The sequence below is a fragment of the Phaeodactylum tricornutum genome, chromosome 9 (genome assembly GCF_000150955.2).
Source record: "Phaeodactylum tricornutum CCAP 1055/1 chromosome 9, whole genome shotgun sequence".
In the NCBI taxonomy this organism is placed as follows: domain Eukaryota; phylum Bacillariophyta; class Bacillariophyceae; order Surirellales; family Neidiaceae; genus Phaeodactylum; species Phaeodactylum tricornutum.
The window spans coordinates 748,218-770,416 of NC_011677.1; the positions used below are offsets into that span (position 1 = coordinate 748,218).

A 22,199-nucleotide genomic window follows, 5' to 3' on the forward strand; every position below is an offset into this window, starting at 1 on the left:
GAGTTAGATTTTTCCTAATCTCTCCTTGTGTTTGCGAAGCATTTTGTCAGTAGGCATGAAGGATTGATGCCAAGCTAAAGCGTAATCATCAGTAATCGCTTCTAATCACTGCCAGTTATGTAGATCAGTTCATGATCTAGTTCTTCGATGGGGAAGAAGCAGACGAGGGTTGTCGCCTTGTAGACAAATGGGAGTCGTGAAAGCTCATCGGGACTCATTTGACGAATCAAACACGTTACAAAATGTTTACGGCACCTTATCGTTTTCGTTCACTTTTGCCAAGCAATCAAATAGCAGTCGCCATTAACTGTTAAGCCACTTCTTGCGGTCGACAGATTGTGAACCGATCAGCTCTTACACTATCCCAATTTTTTCAAATGATTACAGGAATCGAAAAGCCACAACCAGTATCGATCGGTGACTCGCTGAACGCTACGTACAACACAGAACAATTTACGTATTATCGCCGCTCTGGGAATGGAGCCCGGCCTACGTTACACATTGCTATTAAAAGCGCGAGCACTACGACAGGAAATAACATTGTTTCGTCGAGCCACGATGCGACCGGAATCATGGTTTGGCCAGCTACGCATTTGATTTGCCAGCACTTGGCGTCAAATTCGTTCAATCCTGGCGACTGCGTCCTAGAGCTTGGATGTGGTTGCGGGCTTGCGGGTATAACTGCATGTTTATCACGAAGGTCCACGCTAAATCAATGGGTCTCAACTGACATGGACGAGAGAGCTCTGGACCTCTGTCGCGAAAACTACGCCGTGAATGGTATATCAATCGACGTGGCAGACTCTGTCGCGAAAATTGAAAGCCTCAGGTGGGGGGACGAGAATCGAATTGCTTCGATTCTCCATGAGTTGCGAAAGCGATACGAGGATAATGGAAAGCTTTTTGACAGTCTGGTCGGAGCAGACATTGTCTATCCCTCAACTTGCGGCCAAGTTCTATTGGATCTGTTGAGAACGGTAGATGCCTTGCTCAAACCGGGCGGGACATTCTGGCTTTCATTTGCTACACGAGATGGACCGAGGACACCCTATCGGCTACTGGAAGTAGCTAGTGAAACAGGTTTTGCGCTTGACTGCTTTCCACCACTCGATTCCAGTACAGCAAATCTCATGCCACCGATGCTGGACAGTAAACTACTTATTCTTAAAAGATCCGTCGATGCACGCGATCGAAACGCAATGATCGGATACGAGTCCTGTCGTATATTTCCGGGAATGCTTCTGGCGTTGGACCACCTTGACAGCCCGTCGAGTGATGATGATTGGGATGCACCTCCTTTAAATGACGACACGGATGGCTAGAAGCAGCAGAAAGGAGATGCCACGCAAAGGGTGTCGGCCAACCGGGATTACTGCCATTTTTTTTTGGAGGCAGACTTGTGACTACTCGACAAGTGGAATCCTCATCGTAAAAAGTACTTTTGTATGAAAATCAAGGCGAGCGGTGCAAAATAAAGTCCAACAAATGTAACATAACGAACACTCCAAGTAAAGCAAGGCTATACCATTTCTCTTTTATTTCATGAATAAACATGTCGGAAAGGATAGCCGCCATTCACAGTCAGGGAAGCCAGACTAGGCGGGACGACAAATTTGGTTTTATCTGGCGACAAAGGGGATTTAAGTAGGTGGTTTTGAATGTCCCTTATCTCTCTATATATCGATGTTCGAAATTCAATTATATAGAACGTCTGAGACGTCACGCTTTCGTGCCTGAAGCCCGAATGGAAATGCAAGAAAAGCGATCGGCTTTTCCGCAACGGCATCAAAAGTGAGCGGCACGAAAAAAGACGTCTTTGGCCGTGATTGCGTAGGGTTAGAAATTCCCCATACTCTTGCTTCGTCCTTTTTCATTGGAAAAGTAAGATTTCACCCTTACGGTCGACTTGAGATAACTACGCAAACATTCAGTCGTTGTACTGAGTATAACGGAGATCCTGTTCTTTTGCTATTCCCCAAAACAAATATCCACCTTCGTTGTTGTAAATCCGCTCAAACATCACTGCGCCGCACCTCTTCCTCCGTTTTCCGAACGCGCACTGAATGCTCACGAAAACCTCTTTCTCGCTTCTCTGTAAAGGAAAGACGCGTCTACTGACTAAATAATGGGGAAGCCGCGCGAAAGAGCCGAAAAACGGCCCGCAAATGAAGACGAGGAAAAACCACCCGATGGTGGCCGACATCGTAACGTATTCGTAAGTGCCCTCGTCGCAAGTAGATTCCTTCCTTAACGATCTACGTACAGTTCTAACGGCTCTGTATTCTACTACAGGGGGATGTGTCGAACACTCGACGCCGAAAGCTTTCTGACGGACGGGCCAAAGTCGCAATAGAGGACTTACCGCGAGAGCAGCCCTCACGCAGGCGGAGTGCGCGACTCTCGGCAAAAGCAACTGACGGCTCGGCCTTACTTGAAAAGGCCAAGGATACCCGTATTTCCCGGAGGAAAGTTTTGGATGGAGCTCATCAAGTATTTGCTAAGCTAAATGCCGAGCCACAACAATTACCGACTGTCCAGAGCACAATCGCTAAAAAGACCTTGCGCAACTCAAATCATCCGCTGGCCGAACGGCAGTCCGTGGGCACCAAAAGTACCCTGCAGCTGCGTATATCGAATACGGCCCGTACTGCACAGAACCCAAATTACCTGTCCGAAGCAAACTATACTATGGTTCGAGCCCCTTTGGATCCCTCCAAATATGTTCAAGGAATTGCCCACCATGATTTTATACGGCGCTTTGATGTGTTGGAAGCCACCGACTATGTAACGGACATATATCAACGTCTATTCAATGTTGAGGTACGTCTGCATTGGTTTATGTTACTTTCTTCCAAAAAAGGCTTTTTCTCAAACATCCTTCTCTTGCTTTCCAAGCCCGATTTTCAAGTCTCTTCATATATGGAAAACCAACCAGAACTTTCTAGTAGCATGCGAAGTATTCTGGTCGATTGGCTCGTGGAGGTCCACACAAAGTTCCGGCTCATTCCCGAGACACTTTATCTATGTGTCAACATAATTGACCGATACCTCTCTCAAGTTGAGACTGTTCGCAAGCGACTACAACTGGTTGGCATTACTGCCATGCTCATCGCGAGCAAGTACGAAGAAATCTATCCCCCAGAAATTCGTGATTGCGTTTGCATTACGGACAATGCCTATTCACGCCAGGATATTCTCGCAATGGAGGCCAGTATCCTACGCATACTGGAATTTAAAATTTCAGCCCCAACAGCGTATCCCTTCTGTAACCGATATCTACAGATCCTTGATATCGTTTCTCCTACAATTAAGGCTGCCGCCTGTTACTACTTGGAACGAACCCTACAGGAATCGGAGTTTCTCCCGTTCCGCCCATCTCTCGTGGCCGCGGCGGCTGTCTGCTTGGCCCTCAACCATCCTGCTACTCGTATAGATGGCCACGCGGCGCGCGTATTTCCTGTGGTAAGATTTCGTTTGCACGTCTTTCAATTTTTAATGATGATCTTCTCACATTGCCTCTCTTTTTTCGCAGCACCAAGATCTTCAGCAATACACAGGATTTTCAGCTTCGCTGATCTTTAAAGTCGCCTGCTGTATTGCTGACAAACTTAGCAAAGAAATGTCGACCGCCACCAGGCGACCGCTCGTGGCCGTGAAACGCAAATATCAGACTAGCGAATTCCTCAAAGTGGCTAATCTAATCCCCCCTTACGACATTGGCCTGGTCGAAATGATCTTCGGCATGAATGAAGACGACGTCGAATGACTTCATAAAAAATGATCTTTGTTTGGCATTTGGAAGCGCATACATACAGTGAGTCCGATTATATGTACAATGCCGTCGTAATTAGGGACTTCATAATATCTCTGGTACATCTTTTCTTGTTAGTTGTGTTCATGCGAAAGGAGAATGAAGCAGGAGGAACTTGATCACATGAATGTAATTCACATTTTGCAAAGTGTGAGCAAAGATGCGTCACGGAAGGACTTTTTCGCGCCTATCCCCCTTTGGGCGTGATCAGGTCACTGTCAAATCATATTGGTCAGTTGGACAGCGCACGTAAGATAGGACTCTGACAGTAAGCCAAACACAGTACTACAACGGTCGTAAGGATTTGTCGTGGGACATTTCTTTGAGTAGTAGAAAAAACCTAAAATTGTTTTCATACCCGAATGGAACGCGTGCTGACTGACGTTTGGGACGACGATGACGGAAGCGGATCCTTTCCAATTTAAAAGCTGCGTGGTCCCGAGGGATGCCCAAAGACCTTTTTCACCATACCAAAAGTTACATCGGCTATTAGTATTTTGTAGCCCACTGCAACATGAAGTTCTCGCTTTGCATCATCGCTGCTACCGCAGCAACATGCTCCGCTTTTGCTCCGGCTACTATCAAAAGTAACGCGCTCCGCCCGAGTGTGGCAATGGACATGGCCAATGGTGAAAAGTTTTCTAAGCGCAAGGTTGCTTTTAAGGTACGTTACCTCAGATAGTGCAGAAACTTCGAATAGCTCTTGCGTTTTTTCTCTTTGATGACTTTGTGACTGTGTTGTAGGGAAAGCTGCGTTTGAAAGGAGCTTAGCGTTTGAAGTCGCCAATATTGAATTTACTGTTAGTCAGACTTCGCCGCCGTCTCATTTTGCACATTTTGTTTTAGACGTTGGGAAAAGTGGCTGGCGCCCTCGGAACTTTCGCATTGGCTACCACGGGCGCTCCTCCTGCGGCGTTCGCGGCGAAGAAGGTGATTGAAGTCGTAGAAACAGCCGATAATACCAAAAAAATTGTTGGCATCGCTGGAGGTGTTCTCGCAGCCGGAGCCGTGGGAATGAAGTTTCTCGGTGGCGGTCCTGTAGAAGCCAAACAAGATTTCCTGGAAGCGGAACCCTACTGGGACCAATCCTCTGTCCCGGTGAATGTTTACAAGAACAAGGCTCCGTTTACCGGAAAGGTGGTGTCGACGAAGCGCATTGTGGGTCCTCTCGCGACCGGCGAAACGTGCCACGTTGTAATTGATCACGAAGGAAACTTTCCGTACTGGGAAGGCCAGTCCTGGGGTGTCATTCCGCCCGGTGTGCGCGAAAAGGATGGTAAACCCCACTCGGTTCGTCTCTACTCTATTGCCTCCACGCGATACGGTGACGACATGACGGGCAAGACCGGATCGCTTTGCGTTCGACGTGCAACATACTGGTGCCCGGAATTGAAAGCTGAAGACCCGACCAAGAAGGGCGTCTGCTCCAACTTTCTGTGTGACACCCGACCTGGCGAAGAAGTCCAAATGACGGGCCCTGCCGGGAAGGTGATGCTCATGCCAGAAGAGAATCCTGACACGGACTATATTATGGTTGCCACTGGAACGGGCATTGCCCCGTACCGTGGTTTTGTCCGCCGTCTCTTCACCGAAAAGACTCCTGCCGCAGAAGCGTATAAGGGACAGGCCTGGCTATTTCTGGGTGTAGCCAACAGCGACGCCTTGTTGTACGACGACGAATGGCAAGAGGTCAAAACGAACAACCCCAATCAATTCCGCCTGGACTATGCACTTTCTCGAGAACAGGAAAACAAAAAGGGCGGAAAAATGTACATCCAAGACAAGGTGGAAGAGTACGCGGATGAGATCTTTCAGAAATTGGATGCTGGTGCGCACATTTATTTTTGCGGCCTCAAAGGAATGATGCCCGGTATCCAGGAAATGTTGCAAACTGTCTGCACCCAAAAGGGTGTCGAATACGATGAATGGCTTAAGGGACTCAAAGCTAAGAAGCAGTGGCATGTGGAGGTATATTAGCCTAAGCTATTTCAAAGTGTCAGACCTTCAATTTACATTCATTGATTTCCAGTTTAGGAGTAGTTTCGTTCAACTATCTTGTGAGGTTTCAACATGTCCGACCGCTTGGCGAGATGACTGATCCATAGAGCCCAATACTCCTTTCTAGCGTTAAAAAAGAGTGATGTCCTCGCCTATCTTTGACGAATAGCAAATCCGGGCATTTCGACACAATCAAGTCAACCAAATTAAATTTCAGATTTGATGTCCAGCACGCGTCATGCCTTGGAGTACGGCCATAGTCATAGCAAATCTCCAAAAGAACTTTTGCTTCTTCGGTGAGAAATTGGACCACATCGAGAAGCTGCTTTCGGCACGCCAAGGCTTTCTCCAAACTGGTTACTGCACTTCACTGGTCTCCACCTGCATTCCATGTGACGGAGGGTGCAAAGATCAACGGAGCGAACAGCATCGATGACTTGTGCGCCTCAATTTCTTCCGGGGCTGGACTGATGAAGAATTCATCTATTCTATCATAAGGACAAGCTGATACCTTCACTCCACGCTTCTCCAAAACTTTGATCAGAAATTCGTGAGGATGGAAGCCCGAGGGAACAAGTGAACAATCATCCTTGACCTTAGACATAATAATTTCGCTTGCGCATCTCTTCACAATCAGTGTACAATCGCTTTCGCGGAAATATGGTCGCTGGGAGCAGCGACTCGCGTCTTGGAGCCTCAAGATCATCGGTAATACCAGCGGGTACCGCCCGTTTTCTCCTGGAACCCACACATGCTATAGGAAAAGAGTTGGTGAATCAGACTCTGTTTCGAGGAAACTCAACTCTCGAAGAAAAGCACAAAAGCAACCAAGGCGTATTTTTTAACTGGAAATCGGCAGAACCTACCTCAGAGAAAATTTGGCGTTGATAACTTTTGCAACGTCAGACCATCCTTGTCAGCCGGACACAAGTTATCAGATTGGTAGTGTCTTCCCTCCAATCGCAAAATCGGACAGAATCCTTTTAAATACAACCTTGCCAAAGCTTTGGGTGTGAATGCTTAGTAAAGGGCTCTTCTTCGCATTGTACCAGATCGCCCAATCTCCCGGCACGGCGACCTATTCAGTTTGTCACGTAAATAATGCTGTCTAGAATGAGTCGCAGAGATGCCCTTCTATGTTGTGAAAAACTGAAGCTCAGGGTAATACAATTCATTTTCAAAGACATCAAGAGTTGGCTCGCTTTACCAGTACACGTTTGTCCCTCCGAGGCAATGCGGGAAGTGATGCAGACATTTTGACTCTATAGTCTAAGTCAGCATCAAAATGTGCGTGAATCTATCGCCTTATGCGAGGTTCCTGTTCCAGTATATTTGGATCCCGATATAGCCTTAGTCGCGAAGTGCAGCCTTTAGAAGGACCAGTACTTATATCCTTGTTGTTCCAAAGTTCAAGCGAGCCTCGGAAGTACTCGATCATCCAACGACTTGTCGGTAGACCGACCCCTAGACTAGATAACGGCGACCGAACCGCTGCGTAGGATTGCTGCTCGTCAAGTCGATCCCATCGCTTGACGGCAGTTGAGTGCCCAAGCATAAAAACTTCCTCAAACTCTTGTTCGATTCCAGTCCCTTCATCTACGATGTCAATAAGAATCATTTCGTCGTCCTCGCCTAGATTGATCCGAACTGGATCGACTTCGTTTTTGCTATCTCTGTTCGCTTTTGCAACACTTGCTGCCATTGCATTTTTTAGCAGTTCTACAAGGGCATGATGTATCCATGGCCGTACTATGGTCAGTCGTAGCCCGGGCTCTGGCAGCAGAGTTTCTGGAAATATCTGTAAATGCGCATCGCACATATGAGATGCTTCAGTCACGGCATCTGAAATAGCATCTGCTAACAAGCAGTTAACGCTCACGCCTCCATTCGGACTCCCCTTGTAAAGTCTAACGTAATGGTCGCAAAGAAGCTGCACACCCAGTCGTCCTTGTAGGAACTCGTCAACATGTGAATCGACTTGAGTTTCATCGCCATCTATGTTTCGGATGTCAGATACAATTTGTACCATCGTTTCGATGCTTCGCGCGTGTCTCGATCTCAGCTGCTCGGCAGTTGAGTGCAAAAGATGTTTGTCAGACTTGGAAAATCGGTTCCATATGTTCTGGTTGCCAACGATTTCGCTCCCAAGCTTGTATGTGTCGGCGTGCACATATCGAAGACTCTCCAAATTGGAAATAGCTCGTTGACACACGAAAGCTGCTTCGGAGTTCAATATGTTATCTTGACGGGATTTGATTTCTTTGACGATCTCAAGGATGCGGACGCACGCTTCGTGCTGATGTGCTAGCCTCTTGGTGGCTTCCGAAAGTATCAATTTGGAATTCGATGCCGTGACCCCCTCAATTCCGTGGTCGGCCAGAGATCGCAGCGACCACTTCTTTATTATTTCTGTTGCATCATGCTTCAGTGACGCCTGCAGAGCCGAGGACAAGCTCATACGAGGATTTTGAACGATGTAGAAACCTCAAGGATCTGAAGCGACTCCAGATTAGGGTGCTAAGAAATATTCAGAGGACAACAGAGTTAATGTAAATATGGTTTCTTGCCGAAATCAAGAAATTGTCGATTCATTTACGGGTGACTGCAGGTGAACGATGTGATTGTAAATGTAGCAGAAATCTAACAGTAACAGTAAGTCGGATTTCATTGGTCAATATACCACACAGAAAGCAGTCGAAAACAAAGTCAACTCGTATCTGACTGGAGCTCCTGAAAATATCTGAACCCTATGAGGTGGACACACTGCTGGCCTTCTTTTCACTGGGAATTACCGAGGATGCTATATCCAAAGCTACAGTTTAAAGAAATCACAGTTAGCAGCAATAGCAAGAATGCTACAGAAATCCCTCTTCTAAGGACAATAAATATGGAAAAAACAAAGTCAGTATCAATCGGAACACATGACTATTCCTAGCGCCAAACTATTCAAGTTTCATCAATTCTGCAAGTCAGCGTTGATTTCTCAATCAAAAAAGGTCCGTATGGGCGAGTTATTTCTTGCGACTGTAATATTCCTTCAGAATCCGTTTCCATTGCGTCAACAAAGTATCCCCATTGACCGTGGAGGCTTCAAAATCAAGCTTCCGTTTACAATCAGCAAAGGGCTCTTCGTCGACTACTTGTCCTAATAAGGTAGATTTGCCCCTTTCGTTTAGAGAAGCAGATGCTTCCGTTCGCTTCGAACCAACTCGAAGAAACCAACGTTCATGCTGTAGCAACGGTACGGGCGCTCCAGATATAAAGGCACGAAGCGGTCCGGCAACACCATGTTTTTCTCGAACTTTTTCTTTTGGAGGATTATGGTATAGGTCACCGAAGGTTCATTGCCGGTGCATAGTATTTCCCGTTCTCGGCGAACCCTTTCTTCTGCATTGCGTATGAGATTATTTGTCACAGCTTTCACCTGTACAGCTTGCAAATCTATGGAAAGTCATCCACTTGTTTTGACCCAAGCGCTAATTCGCTCATTTTCCACTGATGCAACTTTCGACCCTACCAGTATACTATTCAAAACAGAGATCGAAGCACCGTCAACTGTTGTCGTCAAGGTGTGTGGTAAAACGAGTTCCTCTATTCCTTTGGTCATGGACCCTCAATGAAAGTACTGACAGTGACACATCGGATTCTTAGTGCGATTCGAATTTCTTTGTGTTTTGCACCAGGTTCATTCATTCCTTCAATTTGCTTCGAAAGATTGCCAATGTTCCAATACCTTTCGCATCAAAGAATTGTTGTATTTTTGTTGAAAGCACATCCTGTTGAGGCTTTATTCGGCATTTTATGTAGAAATCTCTTCAAAGGGTACCTTGTTTGGAGTATTCTGGCACGGTTTAAATTGTGGCGTACACCTAAAAATCTATTCACCGAAAGCGGCGAGAATGCCAATGTGGGAGATGCGTCACATCTATAGTCAAAAACATCATATTGTCTTGACAGTTCCTGACGTGAGAATAAATTGTATCTGATGTCAGAAGCGTTAAATTTATTTAACTCTAAATCGATGCATAAATTTTACGGCTCGAGCTGCGTTCGTGAATTTTTAACTTGAATGTAAATGTATAGCTGAACTGTGTGTTTCTGTCGTGCCTCTCGATCGTGGGAATTGTAGGCCGCACGAAACACGGCTCGCGCTGGGATTTGCGGGTTGCGCGACGGTTCCTTGGTGCTCCTCTCGGAGAATCATTCTCTGAAGATTATATTAGTCACCTCAATAAATACTCGACCCCGTGCGACTGATAGACAAGGCAATTGCAGTTCGTAGAAACTCGCGCCTCCTCATCCAAACATTGGCTCGCCTTTGTACACATTTTGCCTCAAACAAACACACTGACACTGTGAATCAGCGAGTAGGTTGTAAAAGAAGACGTCGCCACCGGTATGTTCTGGCTTTTGTTCTGGGCCATTGCCCTGATTCTCTTTGTCGTCGGCCCCATCATAATCGACGCCCAAAAGCGCCGCAAGTTTCTGAATTACTTTCCTTGCTTCAACTTTGTGGAAGACGAAACCGAGCCGCGCTCTTCGTAAGTGCTTGAGTTAGATTCTGGGTATCCAGGTTTTGATGGCGATAGCGGAGAACGCGAATCTCACCGATCAAATAACTGTTCTTGCTTTGTAGCCCCTACCATGGAAATACTAGCTTCCATTATGTCCTGTCCAAAATACAGCAGGATGAGATTCGAGAGTCTTTCATCTTGGAAAATGTGCGGAGTTTCACCATGGTAAGTTTCACCGAAGTGATCGATCGACCCACTGGCCTACCTATGAGTCTTTTGAGAACCCCTCCCTCATCTTGTACAAATCACGAATGGAAAGACTTTGGACTCGGAAAAGATCAAGGTAAAAGAAGAAAATGAACGGCAGAACGACGTAGCCGACGTAGAGCAAGCTATACCAATTGGAAAGACGTCGCCTACAATGTCGGTATCCAAAAAGTACGCGTTGAGGGATAATGATGCCTCGAGCGGAGATGATGATGACGATGGTGGGGATCTCCAAATTGCAGTTACCTTGGATGACGGCGACGGAACTGGATTCATAGTCATTCCCCAGCCCGGAATGTGCTGCCACGAGGACTTGCCCAAGGATATGCTTCCGCAGCCTACTCGAGACGTGCGTAACGGTTGCGCAATTTGCCTCTGTCCGTACGAGAGTGACGATAAGATAACCTGGTCGAGTAATACTTCCTGTCCACATGTGTTTCATCACGATTGCATTGTGGACTGGCTTATGGCATCGGGACGAAAGCATCTCAAGCGACTCCGACGGCAGGAAGAGGGGGCGGATGGCGCGGCACAAACGGATCCAATTGAACGAGTGATTCACTTCCCGAAGCTCTGCCCGTGCTGTCGACAAGATTTTATAATCACAGACAGAGACGAAGATGAAAAGTCGGTATTGCTTTCACCTACGGATTCCACCATGGGGCAATCCCAGCCGGAAGCGAGCGCAAACAGACTGGAGATGGATCCACCAACTGGAGAGGAGTCCGTTTAGGACGGGGATTTCACGGGCTATTGTGGATGGTTTGCATGCGTCTATTTGTGTGTGTGCACTATCACACAACTTGTATAAAATTAGTGCGCATGCCTCCATAACAGACATTGCACAGCGCGATCTCACCAGAGTGGTCATAGTACGCGTGCTGCGCTTTTTATACCCAATCATAGACAAACTGAAAGTAAGCCAACAATAATGCGCCTCTTTTGTAGATCTTGTGGTATGCTTCCTGTCAAGAATAGTTGTGGATGTCCCAAGTAAAGCAGTTTGCTTGATTGTTTTGGAGGAACGAATGACAATGATGTCAATTTTAAGCTATCCAATTTAGCAGTTCTACAAGGGCATGATGTATCCATGGCCGTACTATGGTCAGTCGTAGCCCGGGCTCTGGCAGCAGAGTTTCTGGAAATATCTGTAAATGCGCAACGCACATATGAGATGCTTCAGTCACGGCATCTGAAATAGCATCTGCTAACAAGCAGTTAACGCTCACGCCTCCATTCGGACTCCCCTTGTAAAGTCTAACGTAATGGTCGCAAAGAAGCTGCACACCCAGTCGTCCTTGTAGGAACTTGTCAACATGTGAATCGACTTGAGTTTCATCGCCATCTATGTTTCGGATGTCAGATACAATTTGTACCATCGTTTCGATGCTTCGCGCATGTCTCGATCTCAGCTGCTCGGCAGTTGAGTGCAAAAGATGCTTGTCAGACTTGGAAAATCGGTTCCATATGTTCTGGTTGCCAACGATTTCTCTCCCAAGCTTGTATGTGTCGGCGTGCACATATCGAAGACTCTCCAAATTGGAAATAGCTCGTTGACACACGAAAGCTGCTTCGGAGTTCAATATGTTATCTTGACGGGATTTGATTTCTTTGACGATCTCAATTTTGATTTGTTGTCTCGTGGCAAATGTACTAGAATTTTTGGAAAAGATACAAAGTTCCGTCCTTTACGGTACCTAGCTATGTAACTGTAAGGGAAATGGGAACTTTTGCGAGTTCTGGCCATCGACAGTAAAAAGACTGGGTGACGTCGATAGCATACGACTGGCCAGATGCCGGAAGATGACCGTACGCGAGGCCAGACGCCAGGCTGGCTGTGTTTCTTCCGGCGTTTGTTCGGAACCATGAGTTAGGTTAGTCTTCGCCTTTTTTCGGTTCTTTTTCTTCCTACGAGTAACACGACCAGACAGGAGAATACCGCAAGGCTGATTCCATCCGGCGATTCGAGCCATCTGCCGCCGATCCAATTTTTGCGTGTCCAATTCCGGGCACAATCCTTGGGGGATACGACTCTCGAACATCTCCACAAAGTCTTTGATAACACAGGATTGTGTGGACAATCACTAGACTCTATATACTTGTATCGATACAATGAGATGCCAACGACAAGCAACAAGCAGCACCGCAATTCGATCGACTGCCTTGGTCGTCGTGGTAGCGTCGCTAACTTACCTTCATACGAGAGCATCTGCCTACTTGCCGATATCTGTCCCCCAAAGTCACCATCTAAACTCATTTGTTGGCCACAGGTCGGCGAAGTTCCGACCTCCTTACGCTGTTGGAAAAGATAACGAACAAACGAACGAATGGGGAATACCGTACCACACCGACTTGCCGCCACTGGGATTCAACACAAAGCGACCACCCAAAGCCTTGCCGAATGGCGGTCGTGTCACTTTGGTGGGGTCCGGGCCCGGGGATCCCGATTTGTTGACAGTGGCGGCCTATAAACTTTTGACGTCTGATCCGGATGCGCTCGTCGTGGCCGACAGACTCGTCAGCCCAGAAATTCTGGCTCTCATTCCTGGCGAAGTCAAGGTCGCACGCAAGTTACCGGGGTGCGCCGAACTTGCGCAAGAAGAAATATACTGGTGGTGCTATCAAGGCTTGAATCAAGGACGTCACGTGATCCGACTCAAGATCGGTGATCCCTTTGTGTTTGGACGTGGAGGTGAAGAAATATTGGCCTTTCGAGATTTTGGTGTGGAAGCGGCAGTGGTACCGGTACGTACAAATCATGACCCCGCAACGCTCAATCTTATCCTCGCTGTTTTGTCCTCAACCTTGCGCTTTCATTCTGGACCCCAGGGTGTATCGTCAGCTTTTTCCGCTCCGCTTTTGGGAGGCATTCCGGTGACACACCGCGGAGTCGCGCAGCAGGTCGTCATGTGCACTGGCTACGGGAGGGAGGGGTCCTCCCCTGATCTCATTCAGTATCACAAGGAGCAAACAGTGGTATTCCTGATGGCGGTAGGACGGCTGCGATCACTATGTGATAAACTGATTGAATTGGCGGGGTATCCCCGGGACACACCGGTAGCGATTGTGGAAAAAGCGGGTTGCCCCGAGCAACGCACCGTTGTCGGAAACATGATGACGATTGCTGATATCGCCGAAGAGCACAAAATCAAACCACCGAGTGTCATTGTGGTGGGAGAGGTTGTGAACGCGTTACATTTGGAAGACGAAAAGTCTGGCATGCAAGTGTCCGGTTTGCTTCAGAACTACACGGCGTCTTCGTAGTAAGCAGAGATACTGGATGCACAAAACACTACACAACATATGTAAACCTCTCCAATAATTTTGAAAACTATTATGTACATACTGCATTCTCTGTATAGGATGTTCGAACGAAGCTGCTATTTTATATTAGCACAACTTCTGAAACGTATCTATGCGTGCAGCACGAATGAAACCGATTTTTGTTTTCGATCATACTTTCTTGAGAGATAGACGCGTAGCTCGGGGCCCCATCGTTTGTGCACATGCATAATCCTAAGCACGAATTTCGAGGCCCTTTTCTTGGAGTGATTTGAGTCTGGGTTCCTCAGGCACTTTGCCTTGACACGCTTTCACCATACGACCAGCAACCTGTACTGAGCAAGTTGCGCAGTCTCCTTTACGACAGCTGTACTTGACCGGGACTGCAGTCAATGAGAGAAAGTGTCAGTACTGTTCTGTAATTCGCTCGTTGCTTGAGTCGTGACAACGTACCTCCCAGAGCCTTGCATGCATTGGACAAAGGGCTTCCCGCCTTGAAATCCTTTTTCTTGCCATTATAGGTAAGGACTGTCATGTGCAAAGAAGGCTGCGTTCGAGGAGTAAACGCCATGTTTGATTGCGGGACGAAAGCAGAAGTGCTAGTGACGGCAATCGCAGCAACAAGAGCGAAAAGAGAGAAAAGTGTACGTGTCATGGTAGTGCTGTGTTTTGTGACTTGGCGATGAGTGGGCTATTCGTCGCCGGGAGAAATGTGAGAGAACCGTGATGGGGCCAGTTTTTCGTCGGCTGCGGCAAAAGCACCATGACAGGCGGTGCAATCTGTAACAGCCTCGAAAACGTGAACAACACGTCATTTTCGATGGAATTTTCGATTATCCCAACATGTCACAGCGCCATCCACAAGTACCGCATATCCGCTTTGAGTCCCTATTGCCCAATCAATCATGCAAGACTTCTTCTTGCGGGATTCATCGTCAGTATGAACTTGCGTACACAAGCGTGTTTGAAGCAGCTACGTAGGACGAGAAGGAAACATTCAGCGTCAAAATGTATATATATACATATAAATGTCTACCTCTATATGCACTAGAACGACTAGGGATTGAGAAGCACGTACGTATGTCACCAGCCATCAACCCGGAAACGAACGCAATCGGCGTGTGGTTGCGAGCAGGCGCAAGTGTTGCCTGCGATCCTCCAACTTCGACGAAGAGGCTGTTAGGGCGATGCCCCACAGATTGTGGACCACAAAACCCCCCTTTATTACGGAAAACAACAATGAGATCCTTTTGCATCGCAGCCCTTTTGGCTGTGGCATCTGCCTTCACCACACAGCCAACTTCCTTCACTGTGAAGACTGCGAATGTGGGCGAACGGGCGAGTGGGGTTTTCCCTGAGCAGAGCTCTGCTCATCGCACGCGTAAAGCAACGATTGTCATGGATGGAAAAGCCAACGGTGAGTGTTCACGTAGATTCACTACGGGGCTGTACATGCGTACGTGCAGAGACCACTCCAACGACCAGAATCGCGTGTCGAGCGATGGAAATGATACGAACCATCGTTCATTAAGACAAAATCGCTTGGCTGAAAATATGCTACCTGCCGCTTTTATCGTATAGCCGTTGTCCTGTTGGTAGTTTTTCCCGTTCGGGTTCGTTTTCATTCTTGTTAGATCGCGTCCAAGATTCGGAAATCCGATACTGCTTACTGTTGATGACCCTCATGCTTGCACTGGACACTGACACAAACGCTTTCGTTAATTAACCTTTTCAGCTATCCGTGATCGAATTACTAGTGTGAAGAACACCCGAAAGATCACTATGGCCATGAAGCTCGTTGCTGCCGCGAAGGTCCGACGTGCTCAGGATGCCGTCCTTGCAACCCGTCCCTTCTCAGAAACGCTCCAATCTGTTTTTGGTGGTCTCATTCAGCGACTAGGAGGAGAGTCTGTAGATCTTCCTCTTCTGACCGAACGTGAAGTCAAGAAGGTCACTCTGCTGGTCATCACTGGTGACCGTGGTCTCTGCGGAGGGTACAATTCCTTCATGATCAAGAAGGCTGAAGCCCGTTTCAACGAATTGAAGAAGAACGGTGTTGAAGCCGATTTGATTTTAGTTGGAAAGAAGGGTATTGCCTACTTTGAGCGACGTGGATTTCCCATCCGGAAAAAGTACGAAACCGGCCAGAACCCAACGGCCAAGCAGGCTCTCGCCATCGCCGAGGAAGTCTCCAGCACTTTCCTCTCCGGAGAGTCTGATGCCGTCGAACTTCTTTACACCAAGTTCGTATCCCTCATCGCATCTAGCCCCAGTATTCGTACCTTGGTCCCCTTCTCTGCTAGCGATATTACCGCCAAGGGTGACGAAGTCTTCCAACTCACTTCTGAGTCCGGGCAATTTGGTGTGGAGCGCACAGAACTTGACGTGGCGGCGCCCCAGGAATTCCCCAACGATATGATCTTCGAACAGGATCCCATCCAGATTGTAAACGCTATCCTTCCGCTGTACTTGAACGGCCAGATCCTCCGTACTCTACAGGAGTCCGTCGCATCCGAGCTTGCCGCACGTATGCAGTCCATGCAAAGTGCCAGTGACAACGCCGGATCGCTCGCCAAACAGTTGAACTTGGAATACAATCGTGCTCGTCAGGCCGCTGTGACCCAAGAACTTCTCGAAATTGTTTCGGGAGCATCTGCTCTGGAATAAATTATACTTAACACCTAAGCAACAAATATGTTCTATCTCTCATTTGAATCGCTCGAGCTCTTCCATTGAAATGCGCGAATTAGAATCTAGCGTTCATCCCGAGAAAGGTAGGAAACACTGCGTGCTTTCAGGACCAGTATATAACCTTCGGCTTCGCGTGTATTTGTCGTGAGAATCACATCCATTTCGGGTTGCTCACAACCGACAAGAGACGATACTCCGAGAGCGGCTGCCGGCAAATATATGGCATGACCGATAAAGCATAGTTTGAAGTTATCTTCATGCGAACCTACCACGGCGTGTGGACAATCACATTGCACGCCATCTGTGCGTACGCTCCCAGCACACGCTTTGCAACAAGCCGATCGTTTTCGTTTGGATTATTCAGATAGTTGGACAAAGGAGCGTACCCTAGCTTTCTGAATAAGAGACTTTCGTCCGGTTGCATCGCACCGTCGTACAAGCCTTTTACAGATTAAAGCTCTACAGAAGCATCTGAAGCTGCAAAGAAAAGCTCGGCTGTTTCTATTGTCCGAGGCGCTGGAGATACGAGAGCTCGTGAGAAGAAAGGTTTCAATACTTTTCCAAAGGATCTTCCTGCTTTGTAGCTTGATCACGTCCTTCAGCTGAAAGAAGTCGATCAAAGTCGATGCCATTCTCCGCTTGTCCAGTCTTGCCGTGCCGCAAAAATAGGATCTTTTTCACTCCAGCATCATGCGCCAATTCTAGAAGATTTTCAGATTGATATGAAGGCTTTCCTGGCAGGCATTCATGCAATGCACGCACTGAAGCAACGTTGAATAAGATAGCTGTCTTTCCAACGAGCATTTGTTTAGCTGACTGTATGGCCATCTTTGAAGTGTGAAGAACTTCGCCGGTACGCGAAGCCGATCGCCTGTGCGTTCCGTTTGATAGAGAGCTGAAAAGCTAGCAAGATACATTCTCAAAACAGGCATGGAAATTCATTAGTTTAAACAAACCCAGACGCACTTCCTACATTGCATATTGAGATGCCCTAGCAGTAGTTTTGTTACACTTTTTGTTTCACGAGGATCGACGATTACTTCTCTTCTATAGTCTGTGTGATCAGAAAGTTTTGGCTCGATGAAGTTCAGGTTCAGACGTCGTCCCCCTGCTGTTGAGCTTGCCATGGTCGAACGAGACACCATTCGAAATTGGCATCGAGTTCGCCTTCTTCCGACGAAGTCTTAAGAACCGGGATGTTCGTTTGGACGACAACGCCGATGATGAATCTAGTTTCGGTATTGGATGGAGCACTTGTTTTCCGGCATCCTGAACCATTACTTCGTTTTCTGGAATTGGATTGTAAACGGCTCTATCTGATATAGCTGGGTTCTCGTCAGTGCTCAAAGAGCTCACCATGCTTTGTGCATACTTTGCCTTTGCAGCTTTTGAAATGTTATTTGTGTCCGCTTTCTGGTCGATGATGCCCTCGCTGCTGGAAAAGCGGTTTTGTCTGGCCAAAACCGTGAACAAAACCAAAACACTTAAAAGAAAGACCGAGGTGTACGAGAACAGCGTCCGAGCTGTACAGAATGCCTCCATCCGCCATAAGTCCACCTCGATCTTTCCCTCGTGGCTATCAACGGAGTACTTGACGAACCTTGAGACTTGCTCAACAGATGAAGTCACAAAGGAAGTACTCCGGAAAAAGAGATCCTCAAACTTTCGTCCAACAAAATGTGAGTGTACGAAATAGGTCCAGATGAGCCTAGCAGATTGACGTAACACTCTTAGAAGAACAGCCACGGCGCCTTGGAAAAACTCGGACGAATCATAGAGCACCGCCGAAACCGAAGGCGGGAATGCTGGTAATGTGCGTTCAAGTATTTTCCCTATTTTTCTGTATGCGTACACCGAGCTCCATACTCCCAATCGTAGGCATACGTTCCCCGTCGCTTTCAGAAGGCTTGCTCCGTAAATTCCGAATGAACTTGCAGCTACCCCCAGCCGTACATTATCGCTGTAGAAGTTTTTAATGTGCCGTCCAGTCTTTGATCCAAGTTCCAATGCAGAAAAGACATAGACGAGGGAAATGTCACAAACAATAAAATGTATCACAGTGCACACGGCAAGATAAAGAACAGTTCCAATATCTTGAAGAGCTGAGCGCCACCAAGTATCAGCGGAAGCCCACTTTACTGAGAGAATTTTGGCCAAAAGAAGAGGATGCAAGAACACAAACAATGTGCTCATCAACACAACCACCACAATAGTTCGAGTCCACAGGCCATGGCGATGCAATTTGCTTGTTGCTTTGTGCCAGAATGTACGAGCCTCTTCGACGGCGAACATAGCAGAACTCGGCGTCCGGGATATCTCGGTCTGAAAACCTGTTGTCGATACCGTTGCCTTCGGCCTATCAATGGTCCTACGAGCTTTTGCTGCTTTCAGTTCCTGCAATCTTTCCTGTTTATCGGAAGAAAAGTCCTTCGGGAGGAGACGACTGGCTGCTATTTGTCGTGTTTCTGCGATGGCAGCATCTTTTCGTTCCTGTGTCTTTTGCTCGATATCTCGAAGGTAAGTCGAGATTGGGTTTTTACTCCATACCGACCCTACCGACCGACTGCTTAATTCGGACACAGATCCGTCTCCATAGTCTGCTCTCCTTGGTGGAGTTGTGTGGACGGTCAAACTCAAATTCTGTACTATTGCGCCTCGTGTTTCAAAGCGTTCACCACGGTTTGCTCTTCGTTCAGCCAGTGCATTCTCCTTGCGTTGTTGTTCTTCCGTCAGCTCAAACGCAGGAACAGCAGGCATTTTCCAGCCGTGCGCTTTGCATACTGCCTGAAACTTTTGCATCAGCCAGTGTTTGTAGAAATCCTCGTGCTCTCTCATTTTTCGAGCGTGCTCGTTGCTGACGGGATTCTTCAATACCTTTTTGGTAGCAGCTTGTAGCTTCGCTAGCATAACGCCTGCCAAGTGTTTCATCAGAAACTCAAGCAGTGACTGTGGCAGAAATGCCATGTTGGGATCAATATTGGCAACAATTCGTGTCTTTGCTGACGTCGGGGACAAGACGTGAATCACCGATTCGAACTTGCGGATTGTCATCCGTCCACTTCCTCTTCGTTTCGGTACCGGAGGGATTCCTAGATCGTTCAAAATCGGATCTTCCGACAGAAACGGGTCTTCCGGTGGCGGCGCATCTGGTGGTCGATCATGAACGCCTTGACCAACCAACAAAATACTGCCATCCTCAATAATATTATCGCAACCGATTGCCCGAAAGCACCCATCACGAGCTACACCGAAATGTGGCAAACCGATCATAAACCAACCGACGGTGTCGAGCTTATCCAAGTCGGCCACCGTCATCGATGACGAACAAAACGGAGCCCATTTGTAGTGCAGATCCACCTCTTTCAGAACGCAAATTTGTTCAAACAATGGAACGCCTTCAATCTCGCCTTCCAGTTTCACACTCAAGCTCTGGTCTTCCTCTCTTCTGTAGAATGTTTTAATCCCAAAATGTGTTGATGCGTACGTCCATTCGTCGTCCTCGTTGAGATTATGTAGAGCTTTTCGAAAGATACGGACGCGGTTCTGAGCAAAATAAAGAACAGAAAGGGTAAGAAAAAGGCATGAAACAAGTATTGAGTCCAACCTTTCATACCAATTCGTTGTTCGTACCTCCAATTTGTCAATGGCCGCCTTATTGGAATTTAGAATCTCCTTGGCACGGTCCAGCTCTTCCCGGTCGAGCTGCTCGGTCTCTAATTTCGCCGATTCTTTCCTTATGATAATTGCCAGTCGGCTTGGTTTGCGTTTGCTGCTCCTTGTACTGTTCCTGGTGACAATCGCCTCTTGTTCTTTTATACGACGTCGCACATCCTTTAACAAGTCGTGCGCCGTCAAATGTCGCTCGTCCTCGATGAAATCAAATACTCTCTCTGCGTCCTTCCCAAGAGAAGGACCGGGATCACCAGAATCGCCTGTCGTACAGGGTGGTCGTATGTTAAACCTCGAATGATGGGGCGTTGGGGACATTATTGACTACCGGCGAGATGGCGTTCCGTCTAGGGTATCCACACGGGCTGCGCTCCCCGGTCGAATTCAAAGTGTCCTTCCGGTCGAGCGGATAGCGAGGCTGGCAAGGAACCAACGTTTCGCCCGACGAAAGCTCCCGGTGTGTCTTACACTTTTGAATTGCGTTACCAAGAGCTTTTAGAAACCCCGAGAATATTACTTGATTGAAACGGAGGGTTGTGGCTGACGGTGGGAATGGATGAACAACGTCGAAGGACACGCAGGTGTCCGGCTCTCGCCGTTTCGAACGGCGGGCTCACAGTCAAGCGCTCGGGAAGCTGCAGGGGCGTGTGCCAGAAAACTCAACGGAGCAGTCATTTTCGGTGTCGTCGACCATAATATGAAAAATCAGCGAATCCACGATTCCAATACACTCATGAATGTCTTACAAGACATGTGATTTTTTATCAGTCGGACACCGGTTTGGAGTCTATTTTTTGAAATATAACGAAACTTGTTTACCATCGCAAAAGTGGCGTTTCCTCGTTCCTAATGTAAATTGCATCCTTCCTTTTGACAACATCAAGGAAATATGGGGTCTGATCTAGGTTTGACACGAAAGCCTAGCACATCGTGGAGGCGACCGTTCGGCACTCCATGCATGGCAAATGCCGCCAAAGTGGTAGGTATTGGTCTCGTTTCGATTTGGCTTTTTTCGTTCATACAGTCGTCGGTTGTCACATTTATGCCAAGGCAGGCAGGAAGCTGTACCATATCGTTTGGGGATTACAAAGGATCGGAATACATCACCGACAGTACGGTCGGACTTCCAAAATGCCTCGTGCAGAGTCGATTCCTCAAAGTACAGCAGCACCGGGTCCGAATGCCGCCAGATTCCGACAACATTATTGATGACTGGCTATGGATCGACTACCACGATCGGATCAACGTACTCGTCGAAGCCCCCGTCGAACAAGATAATTCCCAGGAAAGGCACTTTTACGTGTTTGAGCAATCCAAATACGCCTTGGAAAACCGCAATTCAATCGCAATCGTAGGGGGCATTATCGAACCTGGCGAACAAGCCGAACAGGCTGCACAACGAGAAGTCGCCGAAGAAATGCACGTTTCGTGTCTGACATTTAAATTATTGGGACGCTTTCGGACGGACGTCAATCGTGGTATGGGCTGGACAAATAGCTTCCTCGCTTTGGACTGTAAGAAAATTACGGAACGAAGTTTTTCAAACGACGCATTCAATGTGGAGGAAGTTGGCGTTGCGGATACGGAACGGCAAGATCTGCAAACTGTTCCACTTTCAAAACTTAGAGAGCTCGCTGCGCAAGGAAAGTTTCTAGAAATCCAGTGGACAGCAACCGTTGCTACTGCGTTATTACAGCCAGAACTACAATAGCAAGCGCAAGAGAGTCTATCCCTCCTCGCGCACTGGTCATTATTGTTGGTAGTGATTGTTCTAATCAATACCACAGAACCATTGCACTACCCCAAAACTACCTTATATCCCTCATCAAAAATCAGCGTCAACCAATACAGTTGGAGTAGACCAAGGGGCAAGTTCAGGCCCAGGTAAAGGTACAAGACCCATTCTTTTGTTGGTCTCAGCTTACTCGCTTGGCCTGATTTCATTACAGCTGTTATATCCAACAAAA

General features: G+C 47.5%; 9 protein-coding genes across 9 annotated transcripts; 7 read left to right on the forward strand and 2 right to left on the reverse strand.

Annotated features, from left to right (window-relative positions):
- Positions 1-572: 572 nt before the first annotated feature.
- PHATRDRAFT_36186 (predicted protein) lies at positions 573-1,322 on the forward strand (the record flags this gene model as incomplete). Its single annotated transcript, XM_002180464.1, has 1 exon — positions 573-1,322. One exon carries the CDS (start codon positions 573-575, stop codon positions 1,320-1,322), a length of 750 nt encoding a protein of 249 aa, XP_002180500.1.
- A 1,627-nt stretch (positions 1,323-2,949) lies between these two features.
- Positions 2,950-3,141, forward strand: CYCB2 (predicted protein; the record flags this gene model as incomplete). Its single annotated transcript, XM_002180465.1, has 1 exon — positions 2,950-3,141. A coding segment is annotated over one exon (192 nt), but the record flags the coding sequence as incomplete, so codon positions are not given.
- Positions 3,142-4,825: 1,684 nt separating this feature from the next.
- PHATRDRAFT_42018 (predicted protein) lies at positions 4,826-5,788 on the forward strand (the record flags this gene model as incomplete). The annotated part of the gene is made up of 1 exon (XM_002180466.1): positions 4,826-5,788. One exon carries the CDS (start codon positions 4,826-4,828, stop codon positions 5,786-5,788), a length of 963 nt encoding a protein of 320 aa, XP_002180502.1.
- A 596-nt stretch (positions 5,789-6,384) lies between these two features.
- On the reverse strand, positions 6,385-8,275 carry PHATRDRAFT_46264 (predicted protein). Its single transcript, XM_002180669.1, has 2 exons — positions 6,679-8,275; positions 6,385-6,565 (listed from the first exon to the last, which is right to left on the reverse strand). The coding sequence occupies exon 1, from the start codon at positions 8,265-8,267 to the stop codon at positions 7,107-7,109; it is 1,161 nt and encodes a 386-aa protein (XP_002180705.1). The 5' UTR covers positions 8,268-8,275; the 3' UTR covers positions 6,385-6,565; positions 6,679-7,106.
- A 1,766-nt stretch (positions 8,276-10,041) lies between these two features.
- On the forward strand, positions 10,042-11,531 carry PHATRDRAFT_46265 (predicted protein). The gene is made up of 3 exons (XM_002180467.1): positions 10,042-10,350; positions 10,446-10,548; positions 10,643-11,531. Exons 1-3 carry the CDS (start codon positions 10,208-10,210, stop codon positions 11,321-11,323), a joined length of 927 nt encoding a protein of 308 aa, XP_002180503.1. The 5' UTR covers positions 10,042-10,207; the 3' UTR covers positions 11,324-11,531.
- A 1,480-nt stretch (positions 11,532-13,011) lies between these two features.
- PHATRDRAFT_12925 (predicted protein) lies at positions 13,012-14,393 on the forward strand (the record flags this gene model as incomplete). Its single annotated transcript, XM_002180468.1, has 3 exons — positions 13,012-13,335; positions 13,420-13,781; positions 14,312-14,393. Coding segments are annotated over 3 exons (768 nt in total), but the record flags the coding sequence as incomplete, so codon positions are not given.
- Positions 14,394-15,030: 637 nt separating this feature from the next.
- Positions 15,031-16,573, forward strand: AtpC (precursor of ATPase ATPase gamma subunit). Its single transcript, XM_002180469.1, has 2 exons — positions 15,031-15,289; positions 15,608-16,573. The coding sequence occupies exons 1-2, from the start codon at positions 15,112-15,114 to the stop codon at positions 16,537-16,539; spliced, it is 1,110 nt and encodes a 369-aa protein (XP_002180505.1). The 5' UTR covers positions 15,031-15,111; the 3' UTR covers positions 16,540-16,573.
- Positions 16,574-19,350: 2,777 nt separating this feature from the next.
- Positions 19,351-20,698, reverse strand: PHATRDRAFT_46270 (predicted protein; the record flags this gene model as incomplete). Its single annotated transcript, XM_002180670.1, has 2 exons — positions 20,194-20,698; positions 19,351-20,106 (listed from the first exon to the last, which is right to left on the reverse strand). Coding segments are annotated over exons 1-2 (1,113 nt in total), but the record flags the coding sequence as incomplete, so codon positions are not given.
- Positions 20,699-21,121: 423 nt separating this feature from the next.
- Positions 21,122-21,943, forward strand: PHATRDRAFT_36196 (predicted protein; the record flags this gene model as incomplete). The annotated part of the gene is made up of 2 exons (XM_002180470.1): positions 21,122-21,211; positions 21,257-21,943. 2 exons carry the CDS (start codon positions 21,122-21,124, stop codon positions 21,941-21,943), a joined length of 777 nt encoding a protein of 258 aa, XP_002180506.1.
- Positions 21,944-22,199: the final 256 nt, after the last annotated feature.